This window comes from Chlorocebus sabaeus, chromosome 11 (genome assembly GCF_047675955.1).
Source record: "Chlorocebus sabaeus isolate Y175 chromosome 11, mChlSab1.0.hap1, whole genome shotgun sequence".
In the NCBI taxonomy this organism is placed as follows: domain Eukaryota; kingdom Metazoa; phylum Chordata; class Mammalia; order Primates; family Cercopithecidae; genus Chlorocebus; species Chlorocebus sabaeus.
This window is the reverse complement of record NC_132914.1, coordinates 47,018,170-47,038,544: the sequence shown is the minus strand read 5'-3', so window position 1 is coordinate 47,038,544 and position 20,375 is coordinate 47,018,170. Positions and strand designations below refer to the sequence as shown.

Below are 20,375 nucleotides of genomic sequence, written 5' to 3'. Positions count from 1 at the left end.
TCTGCTCTTCTGCCCAGTGCATGCAGAGAGTTCTAGAAAAGGAGTTCTAGGGGGTGAAGGAGTAGTCTAGGGTTCCTGCAGGTTAAGTGGGACTGATCTCAAAAAGCAAGGGGAATAGCGGTTCCAATTGCTCGCCAACATATTTACAGAGCTTGGGAGTGGGCTTGGCAGGAGTGGGATGCTCAGAGCTTGCAAGGGGGTGGGCTAGGCAGGAGTGGGTTGCTTCCTTCCCTTTCAGGATTCAGGACTCGCTTCTGGATGAGAGCCTGGGGGATCCCAAGAGCCCAGGGCTGTCCTCTGAACTGGAGGACACTGCCACCCTGTGGGCAATGGGAGAGTGACAGCAGTAGCTGGCCTGTTTGGACACTTAGAACTCATTAGCTAGACATGTGGATACTTTGGAAACTTTATTGAGGACAAAGGTGGTCGGCTCCCAGTCCCATGGGCAGACCGACAATAAATAAGGGCTAAAAGGAAGAAGCACGGTAGGGCAAGAGTGGTTGTCTCATGATGGAGAGCCCCGGGAAGCAGAGCCAACTGGAATGAAACACTGGAGAGAGAGAAGACCTTGTCACAGCCCAGCCAGCCTTGCACTGTAGCCAAGCCTTCCTGCTGACCTCTCTGTGAAGGAGCCCAGGTGGCCCCCTGTCCCCGTTCCCCACCTCCCATCAGGCTCACTGTGCAGCCACAGCTGGGCTGTGGGTTGGAGTCTCACCAGGGCGTCCTGCCATTCAAGTAATGTAGCCACAGGGTTGGTGCAGACCCGGGTGGGGCCTGAGGGAGGGGCTCGGCTGGTGTAAAAGGCACACTCATCGTCCAGACGAGCCTCATGGAAGCAGTGGATGGCGGTTAAACATGATTTGAGGCGCTCCCTCAGGGCTAGGGTTCGAGGGGCCAGACTGCTGAGGCCTGAGGGGCATGGAGAATTTAGAGGGCGGTCTGGGGTCCCATACTTCCACCATGTACTACTGTCCTTTCCTCCTCCCCCACCAACGGCCAAGCCAATTAGGAGCACAGGGCTGGAAGTGCAGCCCCTCCCCTCTTCCTGTGGGAAAGCCAGGCTGGGCCAGGGTGGAAGGTGTGGAAGCTTGGGATTGCCTGGAGCAGAGGTGGGGCAGGGCAGGGGTGCAGCTCACAGTGAGTTGAGGAACTCTTGATCACACTCCTTCCCAGCCAACTCCTTACCTGCCTGGCCTGCCGGGGTTCTCAGAGACTGGAGTGAGCAGATAGGGGGGCTGGCACAAAGCGGGTGTTGGGAAGAGAAGATCAGGCTGGTGGTTGCTGGAGCCCACTGACTGCAGCAGGGTGGTAGGCTGGACTCTGGACTTCTATGTTCCAGGGTGCAGGGCTCTGATGCCCCCAGCTCTACCCTAGGGTAGGGCCCTGGGGGTCCAGACTGCCCCTGGGTGCTGGGCTGAAGGGGACTGGGTTCTGCTGGAGGGCAGGGCTCTGGTACCTCAAGCTGTTCCTGCTGAGAGGGCTCTGGTATCTCAGGCTCACTCCTACAGCAGGACTCTGGGAGCCTGGGTTCTGCTGGAGGGCAGGGCTCTGGTACTTCAAGCTGTTCCTGGTGGGAGGGCTCCGGTATCTCAGGCTCACTCCTACAGCAGGACTCTAGGGGCCTGGGTTCTGCTGGAGGGCAGGGCTCTGGTACCTCAAGCTGTTCCTGGGGGGAGGGCTCTGGTGTCTCAGGCTCACTCCTACAGATGGCCTCTGGGGGCCCAGGCTCCGCTGGAGGGCAGGGCTGTGGTTCCCCGCACTCCTCTGGAAGGCAGGGCTTTGGCAGCCCTGAGCATTTTAACAATCCAGGAAGGTGGGAAGTCCCAGAGTTATGCTCTGTGGCATTCAGATTTCTAGAAATCTCAGTCAGCAGGGGCTGAAGTTCAACCATATCCAGAGAAGAGCCTCCATTAAGGGGGGCACACTGGCCCCCTACCAGCCCCTCTATCTCCTGTCTCAACAGCTGCTGCAGGATACCGATGCGCTGTGGTGGGAGAGAGCACCCCAGTGTGACATCAAGATGTGCATTCAGTAGTCTACTTACACTGTCCTATTCCTGACCCCCTATCTCTTTTCCTTCTTCCTCAGCCCCAGTCACTGTTCAATAGACATCAAAGCTGTTGCCCACACAGACTCACTTGAATCTTCACCTCCTGGAGGTTGGGGGTTCTGTTAGAGTGGGGTCCAGAAGGAGTGGCCACAGGTGGTTTCCCAGACCCCTCCAGTGACCTTATACAACTCTCCTGGTCAAACAACCGGACGGCAACCTGCTCCTGTCACCAAGGAACAAGGCACACAAGAAAGCCAGGATGGGGCAGGAGAAAGACCAACCTGAGTCCCACCCTCATGAGGAATGGATTAAAGCCGCTGACTGAGAGGCCCTAGATGTACATTAGGAGGGGCAGCAGAGAAGCAGGGAGAGTTAGGCAGCTTTTCCAGAGAGCATTTTCTAATTTTTAAAATTTTTAGTAGAGACAGGGTCTCACTATGTTGCCCAGGCTGGTCTCAAAGATCTGGGCTCAAGCAATCCTCCCACCTCAGCCTCCCTAAGTGCTGGGATTACAGGTGTGAGCCATCGTGCCTGGCCCAGAAAGCACATGTGTCTCAAACTCCTGGGCCTTCAGGCTGGCAGCACAGGGCAAGGAATCTCAGTAGGGGGAGCCTTCTGATACTTACCCAGGGCAGGGCAGGATCTTCAGAGCAGGACTGAGGGGAAACACCACTCAGCCACCGGGCCTGGCACAGAAGTGAGATGTCAGCAAGGCCTGACACCCGCAGGTGGCACTCAACCTCCCCTTGCTTCTGTCTTCTCTCTCCTGTACCCATCCATCTCCTTTCTCCCCTAGCTATGGCTTCTGCCAGCCACCTCCCCATGCCCTCTCTTACCTGCTGAACTCTGGGGGTTGATGGCATGGGCGTGAATCGGGTTTTAGGTTGAATGGTGAGACGCCGCAACACTGAATATGAGGTCTGGGGAGAGATGTGGGTGGCTTAGCAGACCTAGCAAGGATCTCTGGCCAGACTGTTCTGCCCCTGCCCAGCCCCCAGTTGTTGACACAAACCACAGCTGGAGGGCCTGGGGAGGGTACACGCTGAGCCCGTCCAAAGGGTGATGGACATGGCACCACATGGCCAGGCAAGGGCTGGGCCACAGGGGCAGGGGAGGGCATCAGGTGGGAGTCACGGCTGTCCTGTGAAGAAGAGAAAGGTGGAAGAGTGATCCCTGCTCCCTTTGTCTTCCTATATCTTGTTCTCACTACAGCAGCCAGCGTGATTCTTTTAAGACCTAAGTCAAGCCAGGCATGGTAGCTCAGGCCTGTAATCCCAGCACTTTGGGAGGCCAAGGAGAACACAGCACCTGAGGTTGGGAGTTCGAGACCAGCCTGACCAACATGGAGAAAGCCTGTCTCTACTAAAACTACAAAATTAGTCAGGCATAGTGGTGCATGCCTGTAATCCTAGCTACTTAGGAGGCTGAGGCAGGAGAATCACTTGAACCTGGGAGGCGGTGGTTGTGATGAGCGGCGATCATGCCACTGCACTCCAGCCTGGGCAACAAGAGTGAAACTCCGTCTCAAAAAAAAAAAAGACCTAAGTCAAATCATGTCACTTTCTTGATCAACCCTTCTCCCCATGGCTTCCCACTACTTCCAAGAAAAGCCAAGGACTTACACTGGTGTACAATTCCTTACCCAATCTGATCGTGTTATCACTAAAACCATATCTCCTACCGCTCTCCTTACTCTAATTCAATCTCATTGGCCTCTCCTTTTTGCCGATCCTCAAACATGCCAGGCACATTCCCTCCCCAGGGCCTTTGCCTCTTCAGTTCTCTTGGCCTGGAATATTCCTTCCCCCAGATATCAACATATCTCACTCCTCCTCCAACCCCTGGTCTTCACTTAAACATCATCTTCTCAATAAGAGTTCCCTGACCAATCTATTTTAAATTGCAACACCAACTCCCCTGCTCCCAATTCCCCTTTAGTGCCTTATTTTTATTATTTTTTTATAGAGAACTTATAGTCATCTGAGACACTATTTTATATATGTGTTTATTTCTTGTCTCCCCCTTCTAGAATATGAACTTGTTTATTGCTGTATGTCCAGAGCCTAGAACATGGCCTGGCACTCAGTAGGCTGGTGCTACTCAGTAAATATTTGTGAAGCGAAGGGATGAATGCTTTTGGCTGACAAGTGGCAGATCTGTCTCACCCTTAGCACTGATCTGATAGTGATACAAATATGATCTCTCACCCCAGGCCCTAGACATTTGATAAAGAGAGGTCAGTTTCACATTGGAGAGGGACTGGGTGCATCTGGGGTAAACCTACCCAATAACATCCTGAGGCCCAAGACTGCCTGGCTCTACCTACAATTCTCAGTGTTGGCTGCTGCTGCGAAATTCTCCCAAGCATCTCCTGCACCTCCCACCCACCATCCCAGGAGAGTCGCATCTCACCCTGGTATGTGTCATTTCTCGGTTTTCTCTTAATGGTACTCGCTGGGCCAGACCAAGAGAGGCCACACTTCCTTCATCTGAGCGAGTGACAACCTCATGTTCTCCTTTAGGGAGAGAGAAAGCTAGGAAGAAACGGTACATTTGTTGTAGACTCTAGAACACCCACCAAAGTTTGGCACAGGGTTCTACAACTTCTGAAGAGGGTATATTAGTTTAATAGCCCCCATTGCACTATTAGGGACAGGAACCCATCCAGCAGCCCCTCAACACCCAGCACTCTCAGTAAACACTTACTAATCTGAACGTCTGAGTAGGCTGGGGATGTGGTGATGACACTTAGGGGCTGGGGATAAACAGTGAGTGGAAGATAAATCTTGCAGGAAGTGGCAGAGAGAGGGCCGAAATGGAGACCATCTCCTTTGACACAAGTGCAACTGTGCCAACCTCTGGCCTATCTAGAAAGTCTCTTCTTCTTCTCCTTCTGACCTAGCCTCCCAGCCTCCCACTTTCTCATGCTCCCTCCCAGCTTGCTGAGTTTTATCTGATCTTGTTCCCTGCTTCAGGCAGCCCAACTGCCCCTGTGCTCTCCCCACAGCCAGACACACTCACCAGGCTGGACTGGGGTCTCCAGGAGCAATCCTGAGGCCTGGCTCACTGAAGTCCTGATGACAATAAGGACAGTAGCCAGCAGTCACTGAGTACCAAGTATGAGCTGGACATGTGCTAAGTGCTTTACAAACATCATCTCATTTCATTCTCATGACAATTTCTAATGATGATACAAATGTTATTCTCACTTGACAAAGAAACCAAAGCTCAGAGAGGTGAAGGCAAGCTTGCACAACTAGTAAGTGGTAAGAGTTAGGATATAAACCCAAATCCCATTTATTGCCACAGTCTATACTGTAGCCACTAAACAAAAGATAGCACATTTCTGTCCTCCCTGTCCCCCCATGACTTGAAGAAACTGATGTCACACTGAGGCCTGCCTGTGAAGGCCTGAACCCTAACCCAAGGGCTCATCCTGGGTAATCACAGGTTTCTTGCTTCCCCTTCAGAGTTGGTGGGGAGTCCTAAAGCTACTGGAAGGCCTCAACTCTGGGGGACTCCTGTATCAGACACTGGTTCATTCTTTTCCAGATGACCTTCTCCCACACCCTCTCCTTTCTCACCGGCTGCTGCCAGCTGTCTCCCTTCTTAGCTCCTGGAAACTGGGGCGAGTGGAAGGGTGAAAGGAAGGTCCTGAAGGTGAAATCTGATCCACAGGAGCAAGAGATGAAAACGGAATCAGAGGTGGACCCTAAACCCTCAGGCCTCACCACCAACCCCATCTCCCCCAATAGGATCCCTTGCCTCATCATGAGGTACTTCCTCTCCCAAAGGCCAGCTTTGTCCCTGGAAGGAGCTCCCAGAAGCACCAAGTATCAGGCCTCTCAAGGGCACTCACCAGAGCCTGTAGCCTCTGGGGGCACAAAGTCTTGTCTCGAGGTCCTGGTCCCTCCAGCCTTGAGAAGCAGGAAGCCCTGGCAGGGTCCAGTCGGTGAGTGGGAGTTCTGGGGGCCAAATATGCAGAGGCCCGAACACCCTGGGACACCAACAGAGGCTGTCAGCACAGCTCAGGATGCCCACCTCAGTGCCCCCAGCCTGGTCTCCTCACATCCTGTTTCATTACCTGGCCCCTCTGGGTGGTGCCTGCCTGACTTCCTCGAACCAGTACTCTCTTAGCAAGACTAGGCTGGCGCCCCAGGTGACAGCTCTTCACACCCTCACCTGACAGGATGGTGGCCAGGGCTGCAGGGTCAGCCACAAACTCTATGGTCCCTGGAGCCTCTGCAAGGAAAGAGAAGGAAAGGTAAGAAGGTACAGGAAGGGGGAAAGCTGAGGGGGATAGGGACCCTAGCATAGTCACTTTGAGGTAGAGTCACACTTGAGGTACAAGGTGAGCAAAAGAGACTCATTCAATTGAATTTGGCTTTTTTTTTTTTTTTAAGCAATAGATGGCTGGGCGTGGTGGCTCACACCTGTAATCCCAGCACTTTGGGAGGCCGAGGCAGGTGGATCACTTGTGGTCAGGAGTTTGAGACCAACCTGGCCAACATGGCAAAACCCTGTCTCTACTAAAAAAATACAAAAATTGGCTGGGCATGGTAGCTCACTCCTGTAATCCCAGCACTTTGGGAGGCTGAGACAGGCAGATCACCTGAAGTCAGGAGTTTGAGACCAGCCTGGTCAACATAGTGAAACCCCATCTCTACTAAAAAAAAAAAAAAAAAAAAAAAAATTAGCTGGGCATGGTGGCACACACCTGTAGTCCCAGCTACTCAGGAGGCTAAGGCTGGGGAATCATTTGAACCTGGGAGGTGGAGGCTGCAGTGAGCCAAGATCATGCCACTGCACTCCAGCCTGGTGACAGAGCAAGACTCCGTCTCATATAAAAAAAAATAAATAAATAAATAAATAAATAAATAAAGCAAACAAAAATTAGCCAGGTGTGGTGGCAGGTGTCCATAATCCCAGGTACTTGGGGGAGGCTGAGTCTTGAGAATTGCTTGAACCTCGGAGGTGGATGTTGCAGTGACTTGAGATCATGCCACTGTCGTCCAACCTGAGGGATACAGTAAGACTCTATCTCCAAAAAAAAAAAAGAAAGAAAGAAAGAAAAGAAAAAAAAAAGAAAAACTAAAAAGAAATGGGGTCTCACTATGTTGTCCAGGCTGGTCTCAAACTCCTGAGCTCAAGTGATCCTCCCGCCTCAGCCTCTCAAAGTGTTGGAATTACAGGCGTGAGCCACCACACCTGCCCACCAAATGTTCATAGAATGTTACATAAGATACTATTCTAAGCATTGGGGTCCCATAAGAATAAGACAAAGCCCCTATCCTCAAGAAGCTATCATCAAACTATAGACAGGTAATAGACTCAAGCCAAGGTATATACATGTTATAAAAGAAGTACTGCAAAGTATTAGGAGAACATGTGACATGGGGAACTGGAAAAGGCTTCAGAAGAAGTGACATTTATTATTTATTTATTTTTTAAAGAGATAGGATCTCCCTCTGTCATCCAGGCTAGTCTCCAACTCCTGGCCTCCAGTGATCCTCCCGCTTTAGCCTCCTGAGTAGCTGTGATTACTGGTACAAGCCATGGCGCCTGGTGAGATGATATTTTGCTGGAGGAAAGGGAGATCTTCTAAGAGCAAAGAGCTTTCCAGGAGGTGGAACCAGGACTATCACAGTAAGCAGGAGACAGCAGGAGTGAGTGCAAAACCCCAAAACCCCACTTTTTTTTTTTTTTTTTTTTTTTTTTTTGAGACGGAGTCTCGCTCTGTCGCCCAGGCTGGGGTGCAGTGGCCGGATCTCAGCTCACTGCAAGCTCCGCCTCCCAGGTTTACACCATTCTCCTGCCTCAGCCTCCCAAGTAGGTAGCTGGGACTACAGGCGCCCGCCACCTCGCCCGGCTAGTTTTTTGCACTTTTTAGTAGAGACAGGGTTTCACCGTGTTAGCCAGGATGGTCTCGATCTCCTGACCTCGTGATCCGCCCGTCTCGGCCTCCCAAAGTGCTGGGATTACAGGCTTGAGCCACCGCGCCCGGCCAAAACCCCACTTTTACCCTTCCTAGTTCCCTACTCAGCCATGGAGGCCGTGTTACCAGGGCTCCAACAGGTACCTGTCTGGGCAGGGGGCCCAGGCCCCACATTTTGACCCCTAGGGCTAGGCCTGAGCTCCTCCAAGGGGTTCCGAGGCTGAGGGATCCCCACCAATCTTTGTGATGTCTCTGCCTGGTGCTTGGCTTTGGGCCTGGGGCCTGCTGAATCAACGAGGGGGCGTTGAATATTGAGCGGTGGTTTCTGCAACCATCTCTAGGGGAGGGAGGGGGGACAAAAAGGTGAGGTTTAGTGTTGGGGTGCATTACTGGTGTGACTACTGTCTTCCCCCATTAGGCCGCTCTTACCCTTGGATCTTGGTTCTCCTGGTCCAGGGCGCACGATGTAACAGTGGGGAAAGGCGTGCGTTTCTGAGAGCGTACCGGAATCTTGCTAGGGGTAGGAGATACACCCCGGAGGAGGGGATCCCTCGTGGCTTGCCGGGTGGTCATGATGGCTACAGTTGAGACGGGGAAGAAGGCAGGTAGAATCGGAGATCAAAGATCAACTAGTTCTCGGGGCACCTGTCCTGCCATCCCTGATACCTCTGCCCTAATCCACGCGCCCACAAGCCCCCGGCGCCTGCAAGACCGCTCTTATGGGTGCTACCTCCAGACACCCTGAGCCTACTCTTTCGCCCTCGGACCTCGAACTGCCCTCGTCCATATAAGCCCAGCAGCCCTCGTTCCCTCCAAGACCCCCGTGCCTTACCTTACTGAGAGCCCCTCAGGGCCGACCCAGCTTCCTCCGCTTTTCGCCTGACTCTCTCGGATACGGCTGGAGCTACTTCCTCAGTTTGTAAAATACGCCAAGCTCCTGATTGGCCCAGCCGCGCTCCCGCGGAGGCCTGTGTAGCCAGACTCAGCCGTCCAATCCGCGGGCTTCGCAGGAGGGGCCAAAAGAAGAACCAATTGTCGAACCGCTTTCTGGCCAGAAAAAAAAAAAAAAAAACTGACTCGGCTCAATCAGCCAATCCGAGAGTGGAGCGCCGCTGGAAGGCGGGGAAAGAGGAAGGATGGGGCAGTTCCGAGGCCGTTCCGAGGCCGGGGAAGGCGTAGCAATGGGAGCTCTCGCGAGGCCTCGGGACCGGTGAGGGGCTGGCCATTGGCAGAAAGGGGCCGTCGCGGCCCTGAGGGGACGGTTGCTTGTTGTGATTGGTGCCAACGGTGTTGAAGGCTGGCCCGTGCCCCCCACCCGGCTTGACCATAGCACGGCGCCAAGCTTTGGGGACGCCATTCCAGATACCCATAGAAAATATCTGCGTCCGGGCGCGGTGGCAGGCGCCTGTAATCCCGGCACTTTGGGACGCCGAGGCGGGAGGATCTCTTGAGCTATGAGTTTGAGACCAGCCTGGGCAACATAGCGAGACCACTCCCAACCCTGTCTCTACAAAATAATAAAATAATAATAATAATCCCTGTGCAGTGGTGCGCGCTTGTAGTCCCAGCTGCTCTGGAGGCTGAGGCAGGAGGATCGTTTTGAGCCCAGGAGGTTGAGGCTGTTTGAGTTGTGGTCACGCCACTGCACTCCAGCCTGGGCAACAGAGAGAGACCCTGTCTTAAGGATAAATACATAAATAAATAAAGAGGGAAAGAGAGAGAACATCTGCACGTTGTCTCCAAGATAAGGAACTGCCTTCAAACAGGCAGAGGGCTGAAGGGAATCGAACTGAGCCTAACAATATGTGTGCTCCTTGGAGCCTCACAACCCAGTGAGGTGTCTGGTGAGGTGTCTTTCATTTCACGATAGGTAACAAGACTCATTGTTTTTGAACTCAGTTACCACAGCACCAGAATTGAATGACTACTCACAGCTGGGCTTTCCTTGCCTCCAGGTTGCCTTTTGCAGATCTAGAGGTCTGGGGAGAGGGGGCTCACCTGCTGGTTATTGGTGGGCAGAGCTGTGAGACTGAGAGATCCTAGAATATCCTGCTTAAGATGGAAGGGGTAACCCCTAATGGGGGACAGGAAATGAACAACACTTTCAAGTTGACAGAACTCTGGTGAATTTTCCCCACCAATCACAGAAGTTATTCTTACACAAGTCAGAAACGAGGAGTTACTCCTTAAGTCCTCCCACTCCCTTTACATATCCCATCTCTCATTCACTCTCACTAATTTTACTATTTATGCATTTTTGAGACAGGGTCTCACTCTGTCGCCCAGGCTGGAGTGCAGTGGTGCGATCTCAGCTCACTGCAGCCTGGACCTCCTGAGTTCAAGGATCCTACCACCTCAGCCTCTCAAGTAGCTGGGACTACAGGTGCCCCCCACCAGCTAATATTTGTGTTTTTTTGTAGAGACAGGATCTGGCTACATTGTCTAGCCTGGGGCTGCAGGTGTCCTTCCCAGCACTTTGGATGGCCCAGGCAGATCTCTTGAGGCCTGGAATTCCAGACCAGCCTAGACAATGTAGCAAGATCCTGTTTCTGTAAAAAAAAAAAAAATTTACAGATATGTAAGGTATCTTTACTAATTGTGTGTATCTTTAAAATTCCTCTACTTTCAGGCTGGGCACAGTGGCTCATGCCTGTAATCCCAGCACTTTGGGAGGCCAAGGCAGGTGGATCACCTGAGGTCGGGAGTTCAAGACCAGGCTGACCAACATGGAGAAACCCTTCTCTACTGACAACACAAAAATTAGCCGGGCTTGGTGGTGCATGCCTGTAATCCCAGCTACTCAGGAGGCTGAGGCAGGAGAATCGCTTGAACCTGGGAGGCGGAGGTTGAGGTGAGCTGAGATCGCACCACTGCACTCCAACCTGGGCAACAAGAGAGAAACTCCATCTCAAAAAAACCAAACAAACAACAACAAAAAAATTCATCTACTTTCGGCTGGGTTTATGCCTATAATCCCAGCACTTTGGGAGGCCGAGATGGGCGGATCACCTGAGTTCAAGAATCTGAGACCATCTTGACCAACACTGTGAAACCCTGTCTCTACTAAAAATACAAAAATTAGCTAGGCATGGTGGCTGGTGCCTGTAATCCCAGCTACTCAAGAGGTTGAGGCAGGAGAATCGCTTGAACCCAGGAGGCAGAGGCTGCAGTGAGCAGAGATTGTACCACTGCATTCTCCAGCCTGGGTGACAGTGAGACTCTGTCTCAAAAAAGAAAAATTTTCTTTCTTTTCTTTCTTTCTTTCTTTCTTTCTTTTTCTTTCTTTCTTTCTTTCTTTCTTTCTTTCTTTCTTTCTTTCTTTCTTTCTTTCTTTCCTTTCTTTTTCACTTTTTTCTCTCTTTCTCTTCCTCTCACTCTCTTTCTTTCTCTTTCTTTTCTTTCTTTTTCTTTCACTTTTTTCTCTCTCTTTCTCTTCCTCTCTCTCACTCTCTTTCTTTCTCTCTCTCTCTCTCTTTCCCTCCCCTCCCCTCCCCTCCCCTTCCCTTCCCTTCCCTTCTTCTTTCTCTTGAGATGGAGTCTTGCTCTGTCACCCAGGCTGGAGTGCAGTGGCCTGATCTTGGCTTGAACCTCCCAGGTTCAAGCAATTCTCCTGCCTCAGCCTCCTGAGCAGCTGGGATTACAGGCGCCAGCCACCATGCCCAGCTAATTTTTGTATTTTAGTTGGGACAGGGTTTCACAAACGTTGGTCAGGATGGTCTCGAACTCCTGACCGCAAGTGATCCACTTGCCTTGGCCTCCCAAAGTGAGCCACCGGCCCATCTACTTTCTTGTTCTTGTTAGCACCACCCTAATCCACCTCAGTTTCACCTAGGCAATTGCAAGAGTTTCTTAGTTGGTCTCCCATCCCTTAGTCTCTCTTTCTTTTCACACTCTTCCATTCTCCATATAGCAGCTAGAGTAATCTTTCCAAAATGCACATCCAGTCAGGCTACCACTATCCCTTGACCTCTCCCCACTGAAACTTTCCATCTTCTACCACTCTTCCCCTTCTATTAATACCTCCAACTTTATGGCTTCTTTCAGTTCCTCAAGTTTGTCCTGATTGCTCTATATGGTCCCTGTTTCTGGAATGTCCTTTTCACTTCCACTTTGCCTATTTATGCCTCCAAATTGATTTCCATTGTTATTTCCTCAGGCCTTCCTTGAACCCCTTTACCTACCACCCACCCCAATCTAGTAAAGACCTCTTGGCTATGTGCTCGCAAAAACTAATGTTTGTTTCCTCAGAGCATGTATATTAATTGGTAATTATATATTTATCAATGTGAACATAATATGTTTACTAAACTCAGTTTCCCCCAATAGACCTCCAAGGAGATGATGAAGGTAACCCTCTATTTTTGGCTTACCATCATATCTTTAGTACCTTGCATTATCCTTCGTAAAAGTGCTCAATCCTTGTTGAATGAGTCAGTAGACAGATGAATACATGATTGAATGCATCAACAGGAAAGACCTCCAAGAAGAAATAATGTTTGAACTTCCTCTTTAAAAAAATTTTTAAAGTCAGCCTTGGTGGCTTACACCTGCAATCCCAGCACTTCGGGACACGAAGGCAGGTGGATCACTTCAGGTCAGGAATCTGAGACCAGCCTGGCCAACTTGGCAAAACCCCATCTCTACTAAAAATACAAAAATTAGCTGGGTGTGGTGGTGCATGCCTGTAATCCCAGCTACTCGGGAGGCTGAGGCACGAGAATCACTTGAACCCAGAAGGGGGAGGTTGCAGTGGGCGGAGATCATGCCACTGCACTCTAGGCTGGGAGAGAGAGTGAGTGAGACTTTGTCTCAAAAAAAAAAAATTTTTTTTTAAATATACACTTTTTTCTTTTTTGTATAGAGATGGAGTCTTGCTATGTTGCCCAGGCTGGTCTCAAACTCCTGGGCTCAAGCTATCCTCCTGCCTCACCTTCCCATAGTCCTGGGGGATTACAGATGTGAGTCACCATGCCAGCCTGCTTTTACTTTTCTTTGATTAACTCTGTTTTCAGGATTCATCCTTATCACTACATATAATCTAATTCATTGCTTATAACCGCTACATAGATTCCATGGTAGGCATCCATTATACTTTACTTACCCATTCCTGACTTCCATACACAATGCCAGACAGTTATCTCTTACATAGTCCCCTGTGAGCCAGTTCAAGAATTTCTCTGGAACATATTCCTCGGAGTGGAATTTCTGTGGTAAGGTATGTGCATGCTCAATTTTACTAAGTAGCATCAGATTATTTTTCAGAAAATCTGTAGCTATAAACTGGGCATGGCATGCACTTGTAGTCCCAGCTTCTCAGAAGGCTGAGGGAGGAGGATTGCCTGAGCCCAGGAGTTTGAAGCCAGCCTTGATAACATGGTGAGACATTCTTTTAAAAAACCTGAAAAACAAAACAAAACAAGAAAACCCAGGTCTGTAGATGTTTACAGTATCAACATTATTACTGACAGTTCTTATTACCTCAGACCCTTCCCAACACTTAATATTATACAACTCTCTAATATTTGCAATTCTAACGTGTATATTAAGTGTACTCTTAGTTATTTAAAATTACATTTCTCTGATTACTAGTGAGTTTGAGTGTTACTTCATATTCTTTTTTTTTTTTTTTTCTTGAGATGGAGTCTCACTGTGTTGCCAAGGCTGGGGTGCAGTGGCATGATCTTAGCTCACTGCAACCTCAGCCTCCTAAGTTCAAGTGATCCTCCTTCCTCAGCCCCACTAGTAGCTGGGATTACAGGCATGTGCCACCATCCCCAGCTAATTTTTGTATTTTTCATAGAGACAAGGTTTCGCCATTTTGGCCAGGCTAGTTTCCAACTCCTGACCTCAGGTAATCCACCCACCTTGGCCTCCCAAAGTGCTGGGATTACAGGCGTGAGTCACTGCACCTGGCTATTTCATATTCTTATTAGCCAACAAAACTTCCTCCTCTCTGAAATGCCTATTCATATCCTTTGTGCTATTTTTATTTTGGATTCCTGTCTTTACTTTTGTTCCTTCATAAGATTACACTATATTATGAATATTAATCCCACATTCACTTTTTTAAAAATTATTTTATTTTATTTTATTTTATTTATTATTGTTACTTTTTGAGATAGAGTCTTGCTCTGTCGCCCATACAGTGGCCCGACGTTGGCTCACTGAAACCTCCACCTCCCGGGTTCAAGTGATTCTCCTGCCTCAGCCTCCCAGGTAGCTGGGATTATAGGCACACGCCACCACGCCGGGCTAATTTTTGTATTAAGGTTCTTCAGAGAGACATAACCAACTGGATATATGAGAGGGGATTTATTAGGGAATTAGCCACATGATCACAGAGGCAAAATCCCTTGATAGGCTCTTTGCAAGCTGGGGAACCAGAGAAGCTGGTAGCATGGCTCAGTCCAACTTCGGAGCCAGGGAAGCCAACAGTACAACCCCCTAGTCGGAGGCCAAAGGCCTGAAGACCCCTGAGAGGCCACTGGTGCAAGTCCCAAAGTCCAAAAGCTGAAGAACCTGTAGTCTGTTGTACAAGAGCAGGAGGAGAAAAAGCAGATTGCTCTGGAAGGGAGAGTTTGATAATTACCCCACTTCTTCCTGTTTGTTCAAATCCACCCCAAGCGGTTAGATGATACCCACCCACACTGAAGGCAGGTCTTCCTCTCTCAGTCCAAGGACTCACAGCCAATCTCCCCTGCAACACCCTTACAGATACACGCACAAACAATGCTTCACCAGCCATCTAGGCATCTCTCAATCCAGTCAAGTTGACGCCTTAAATTAACCATCACAGGGCCTGAGGGTTAGGTGGTCAGAATGTATCAAGGTTGGGCTGGGCGCAGTGGCTCATGCCTGTAATCCCAACACTTTGGGGGACTGAGGCAGGTGGATCACCTGAGGTCAGGAGTTCGAGATCAGCCTGGCCAACATGGTGAAACTCCTGTCTCTACTAAAAATACAAAAATTAGCCAGGCGTGGTGGCGGGAGCCTGCAATCTCAGCTACTCGAGAGACTGAGACAGGAGAATCACTTGAATCCAGAAGGCAGAGTTTGGGGTGAGCCAAAATCACACCACTGCACTCCAGCCCGGGTGACAGAGACTCCCTCTCAATAAATAAATAAATAAATAAATAAAATAAAAGCATACTGAAATATTTGAGGCAATATATTGTCAATTTGCTCTCAAATGGTTGAGAAAAAATGTTATGTGTATCCTTGCAAATGTTCTGTAAGTTTAAAATGGTTTCACAAAAACAGGGAAAAAAGTTACTCTTTGGAGAGGCTTCAGATGGTTTCCCACAAGTCAAGGTTGTTCCAGCACTGTTGCTGTTAATATTGGAAATTTTCTATGATAGTGTAAGAAAAAGAAATCAACAGAATCAGGGTTGGGCAAGGTGGCTCATGCCTGTAGTCCCAGCACTTTGGGAGGCTGAGGTGGGTGGATCACCTGAGGTCAGGAGTTAGAGATCACCCTGACTAACATAGTGAAACCCCATCTCTACTAAAAATACAAAAGTAGCCGGGCGTAGTGGTGCATGCTTGTAATTCCAGCTACTTGAGAGGCTAAGGCAGGAGAATCACTTGAACCCAGAAGGTGGAGGAAATCACATCATTGCACTCCAGCCTGGGCAATAAGAGCAAAACACCATTTAAAAAAAAAAAAAAAATCAAACAAAACAAGAAAAACAAAAAATCTAACAAGGTATAAAGATTGAAAGGGAATATGTAAAACCGTTTTGTTTACAGAGGACATAATTATCTCAGTAGAAAACCTAGAAGAATCAATAGAAAAATAAGAAAAGAGTTCATTGGATAGAAAATCAATTATATTCACCCACTAAGAAAATATTTGCAATGTTTAAAGTGGATATGCGGAGCCAGATGCGGTGGCTCATGCCTGTAATCCCAGCATTTTGGGAGGCTAAGGTGGGCAGATCACCTGAGGTCAGGAGTTCAAGACCAGCTTGGCCATCGTGGTGAAACGCCATCTCTACTAAAAATACAAAAATTATCTGGGCCTGGTGGCGCACACCTATAGACCCAGCAACTCAGGAAGCTAAGGCAGGAGAATCGCTTGAACTCGCAGTGAGCCGAGATCGAGCCACTGCACTTCAGCCTGGGCGACAGAGCAAGACTCCATCATAAAAAATAATAATAATAGCCGGGCGCGGTGGCTCAAGCCTGTAATCCCAGCACTTTGGGAGGCCGAGACGGGCGGATCACGAGGTCAGGAGATCGAGACCATCCTGGCTAACACGGTGAAACCCCGTCTCTACTAAAAAGTACAAAAAACTAGCCGGGCGAGGTGGCGGGCGCCTGTAGTCCCAGCTACTCCGGAGGCTGAGGCAGGAGAATGGCGTAAACCCGGGAGGCGGAGCTTGCGGTGAGCAGAGATCCGGCCACTGCACTCCAGCCTGGGTGACAGAGCCAGACTCCGTCTCAAAAAAAAAAAAAAAAAAAAATAATAATAATAATAATAATAATAGATTGGGCACGGTGGCTCACACCTGTAATCCCAGCACTTTGGGAGGCCAAGGCGGGCGGATCATCTGAGGTTGGGGGTTCAAGACCAGCCTGATCAACATGGTAGTGATCAACAGCCCCATCTCTACTAAAATACAAAAAATTAGCTGGGCATGGTGGCGTGCACCTGTAGTCCCAGCTACTCAGAAGGCTGAGGCAGGAGAATTGCTTGAACCTGGGAGATGGAGGTTGCAGTGAGCCGACATCGCACCACTGCACTCCAGCCTGGAGACAGAGCAAGACTCTGTCTCAAAAAAGTAATTAATTAATTAATATAATAATAATAAATAAATAAAATAAAGTGGATATGGGGCTGGGTGCAGTGGCTCACTCCTGTAATGCCAGCACTTTGGAAGGCCAAGGCAGGCGGATCATCTGAGGTCAGGAGTTCTAAACCAGCCTGGTCAACATGGCAAAACCCCCTGTCTACTAAAAAATACAAAAATTAGCCAGGTGTGGCCGGGCACCATGGCTCACGCCTGTAATCCCAGCACTTTGGGAGGCTGAGGTGGGCAATCACCTGAAGTCAGGAGTTTGAGACCAACCTGGCCAACATGGTGAAACCCCATTTCTACTAAAAATACACAAATTAGCCAGGCATGGTGGCAAGCACCTGTAATCCCAGCCACTTGGGATGCTGAGGCAGAAGAATCGTTGAACCCAGGAGGCAGAGGCTTCAGTGAGCTGAGATTGGGCCTCCGCACTCCAGCCTGGGAGACAGAGCAAGACTCTTTCTCAAAAAAAAAAAAAAGAGGTCGGGTGTGGTGGCTTACACCTCTAATCCCAGCACTTTGGGAGGCCGAGCCAGGCAGATCACCAGGAGGTCAGGAGATCAAGACCATCCTGGCCAACATGGTGAAACCCCATCTCTACTACAAACACAAAAATTAGCTGGGCATGGTGGCAGGCGCCTGGCCAGTTGTCATATCTCTTTAGTCTCCTTCAATCTCAAACAGTTCTTCATTTTTGACTTTCATAACCTCACATTTATGAGGATTATGGGCCAATTATTTTGTAGAATTTCTCTGTTTGAGTTTGTCTGATGTTTTCTTATGATTAAACTCATGCTATAATCTTTGGCAGGACTGTCACAGAAGTTATGCTGTTTTCTTCCTACTACATCCTATCAGGTGACTCCCATTTCAGTGTGTCCTGTTACTTTAATTATTAGATTCAAGTGGTAGCCAGGTGTGGTGGCTCATGACTGTAATCCCAACACTTTGGGAGGCTGAGGCAGGAGGATCGTTTGAGTCCAAGAGTTGGAGACCAGCCTGGGCAATATGGTGAAACCCTGTCGCTACAAATTTTTTTTAAAAAATTAACTGGGCGGCCGGGTGCAGTGGCTTACGCCTGTAATCCCAGTACTTTGGGAGGCCGAGGTGGGTGGATCACCTGAGGTCAGGAGTTCGAGACCAGCCTGGCCAACTTGGTGAAACTCTGTCTCTACTAAAAATACAAAAATTAGCTGGGCGTGGTGGTGGGCACCTGTAATCCCAGCTACTCAGGAAGCTGAGGCAGGAGAATCACTTAAACTCGTGGGGTGGAGGTTGCAGTGAGCTGAGATCACGCCATTGTATTCCACCCTGGGTGACAGAGCGAGACTCCATCTCTAAAATAAATAAATAAATACATAAATAAAAATTAGCTGGGCATACTGGCGTGCACCTGTAGTCCCAGCTACTTGGGAGACTGAGGCAAGAGGATCACGTGAGCTGAGAGTTTGAGGTTATCGTGAGCCAGGATCTGATCACTGCATTCCAGCCTGGGAGACAGAGAGAGACCCTGTCTCAAAAACAGCAACAACAACAACGAAAAAAAAAAAAAAGTGATATCTGCCAAGTTTCTCCACTGTAAATTACTCTTCACTTTTGTAATTAAGAAGTATTTTCTTTGGGAGGCTGAGGCGGGCGGATCACGAGGTCAGGAGATCGAGACCATCCTGGTTAACATGGTGAAACCCTGTCTCTACTAAAAATACAAAAAAAATTAGCCGGGCGTGGTGGGGGGCGCCTGTAGTCCCAGCTACTCCGGAGGCTGAGGCAGGAGAATGGCGTGAACCCAGGAGGCGGAGCTTGCAGTGAGCCGAGATTGCGCCACTGCACTCCAGAATGGGCGACAGAGCGAGACTCCGTCTCAAAAAAAAAAAAGGGAGTATTTTGTGTGTGGGGCGCTCTTGTTGCCCAAGCTGGAGTGCAATGGCGTGATCTCAGCTCACTGCAACGTCTGCCTCCCAGGTTGAAGCGATTCTCCTGCCTCAGCCTCCTGAGTAGCTGGGATTACAGGCATGTGCCACCATACCTGGCTAATTTTGTATTTTTAATAGAGATGGGGTTTCTCCACGTTGGTCAAGCTGGCCTCAAACTCCTGACCTTAGGTGATTCACCCGCCTCGGCCTCCCAGAGTGCTGGCATTACAGGCATGAGCCACCGCACCTGACTTCTTTTGCTTTTTAAAATTGTATCAGTATGAACTCATAAATTCCTATTCAATGGACCACTATCCAGTTACTAATATTGTTTTTTTCTTGACACTTTTTCTCTGATTTGGCCAGTGGGAGTCCTTTCAAGTTGCCTACTGTATCCTTTTAACATAACCTCATCACTTCTTTTTTTGAGACAGAGTCTTGCTTGTTACCCAGGCTGGAGTGCAGTGGCATGATCTCGGCTCACTGAAACCTCTGCCTCCTAGGTTCAAGCCATTTTCCTGCCTCAGCCTCCCCAGTAGCTGGGATTACAGGCGTGCACCACCACACCCAGCTAATTTTTGTATTTGTAGTAGAAACGGGGTTTCACCATATTGGCCAGGCTGGTCTTGAACTCCTGACCTTGTTATCTACCTGCCTCAGCCTCCCAAAGTGCTGGGATTACAAGCCCGACCACCTCATCACTTTTAAGCATTCTTATGCTCCAGCATAGCGACATGTTGGATGGAATATTCTGTATATGTCTGTTAGGTTCATTTTGGCTATAGTGTTGTTCAAGTCTGCCATTTCCTTATTGATTTTCTGTCTGGATGATCTATCTATTGTTGAAAGTGGGATATTGAAGTCCCCTACTATTATTATGTTGCTGTCTATTTCCACCTTCAGTTCTGTTAATATTTGCTTTATATATTTGCTATATATAGTTATTCTGATGTTGGGTGCATATATATTTACAATTGTTATATCCTGTTGATGAACTGACCCCTTTATCATAATAATAGAGGTCTGAAAACAATAAAAAGTTAATGAAAAAGATGTAAGAAAATACAAAGAGATTAGAATTAATGTTGTTAAAATGTTCATACTACTCTAAATGATCTACAAATTCAAGCAAGCCCTATCAAAATTCCAATGGCATTTTTCACAGAATAGAAAAAAACAATAAAAAAATTCATATGGAACTACAAAGGACCCCAACTAACCAAAGCAATTTTGAGCAAAAAGAAGAAAGTTTCATGACATTAGTCTGGGTAATGATTTTTTTTTTCTTTTTGGAAATGAACCTAAAAGCACAGGCAACAAAAGCAAAAATAAACAAATGGGATTGCATCAAACTAAAAGACTTCTGCACAGAAAAGGAAACAATCAACAAAGTGAAGAAACAACCTATGAAAAGGGAGAAAATACTTTCAAACCATATATCTGAGAAGGGGTTAATATCCAGAATATATAAGGTATTCAAATAACTCAATAGTACAAACAAAAACAAGACCTGATTTATTTAAATGGGCAAAGGACCTCAGTAGAGATTTCCCAAAGGAAGACATAAAAATGAGCAACAGATATATTTATTTTATTTTATTTTATTTTGAGGCAGGGTCTCACTACATGACCCAGGCTAGAGTGCAGTGGCTCAGTCTTGACTCACTGCAGCCTCAACC

The 20,375-nt window shown here is 48.6% G+C and overlaps 1 protein-coding gene across 4 annotated transcripts; it reads right to left on the bottom strand.

Moving 5' to 3' along the window:
* Positions 1 to 392: 392 nt before the first annotated feature.
* Positions 393 to 9,057, bottom strand: TROAP (trophinin associated protein). Of its 4 annotated transcripts, XM_008003136.3 has the most exons (15): positions 8,818 to 9,057; positions 8,415 to 8,563; positions 8,130 to 8,322; positions 6,135 to 6,292; positions 5,910 to 6,047; positions 5,635 to 5,717; positions 5,072 to 5,124; positions 4,463 to 4,584; positions 3,063 to 3,191; positions 2,887 to 2,970; positions 2,677 to 2,736; positions 2,139 to 2,273; positions 1,186 to 1,984; positions 716 to 909; positions 393 to 550 (listed from the first exon to the last, which is right to left on the bottom strand). In XM_008003136.3, exons 2-15 carry the CDS (start codon positions 8,556 to 8,558, stop codon positions 506 to 508), a joined length of 2,337 nt encoding a protein of 778 aa, XP_008001327.3. In that variant the 5' UTR covers positions 8,559 to 8,563; positions 8,818 to 9,057; the 3' UTR covers positions 393 to 505. The 4 variants fall into 4 exon arrangements, with proteins under 4 accessions (XP_008001327.3, XP_072876802.1, XP_072876803.1 ...); XM_073020701.1 differs by lacking the exon at positions 716 to 909; XM_073020702.1 differs by lacking the exons at positions 393 to 550; positions 716 to 909; positions 1,186 to 1,984; ... (2 more) ...; positions 2,887 to 2,970; positions 3,063 to 3,191 and having other exon boundaries at positions 4,468 to 4,584; positions 6,233 to 6,292; positions 8,818 to 8,913.
* Between the last annotated feature and the right edge of the window lie 11,318 nt (positions 9,058 to 20,375).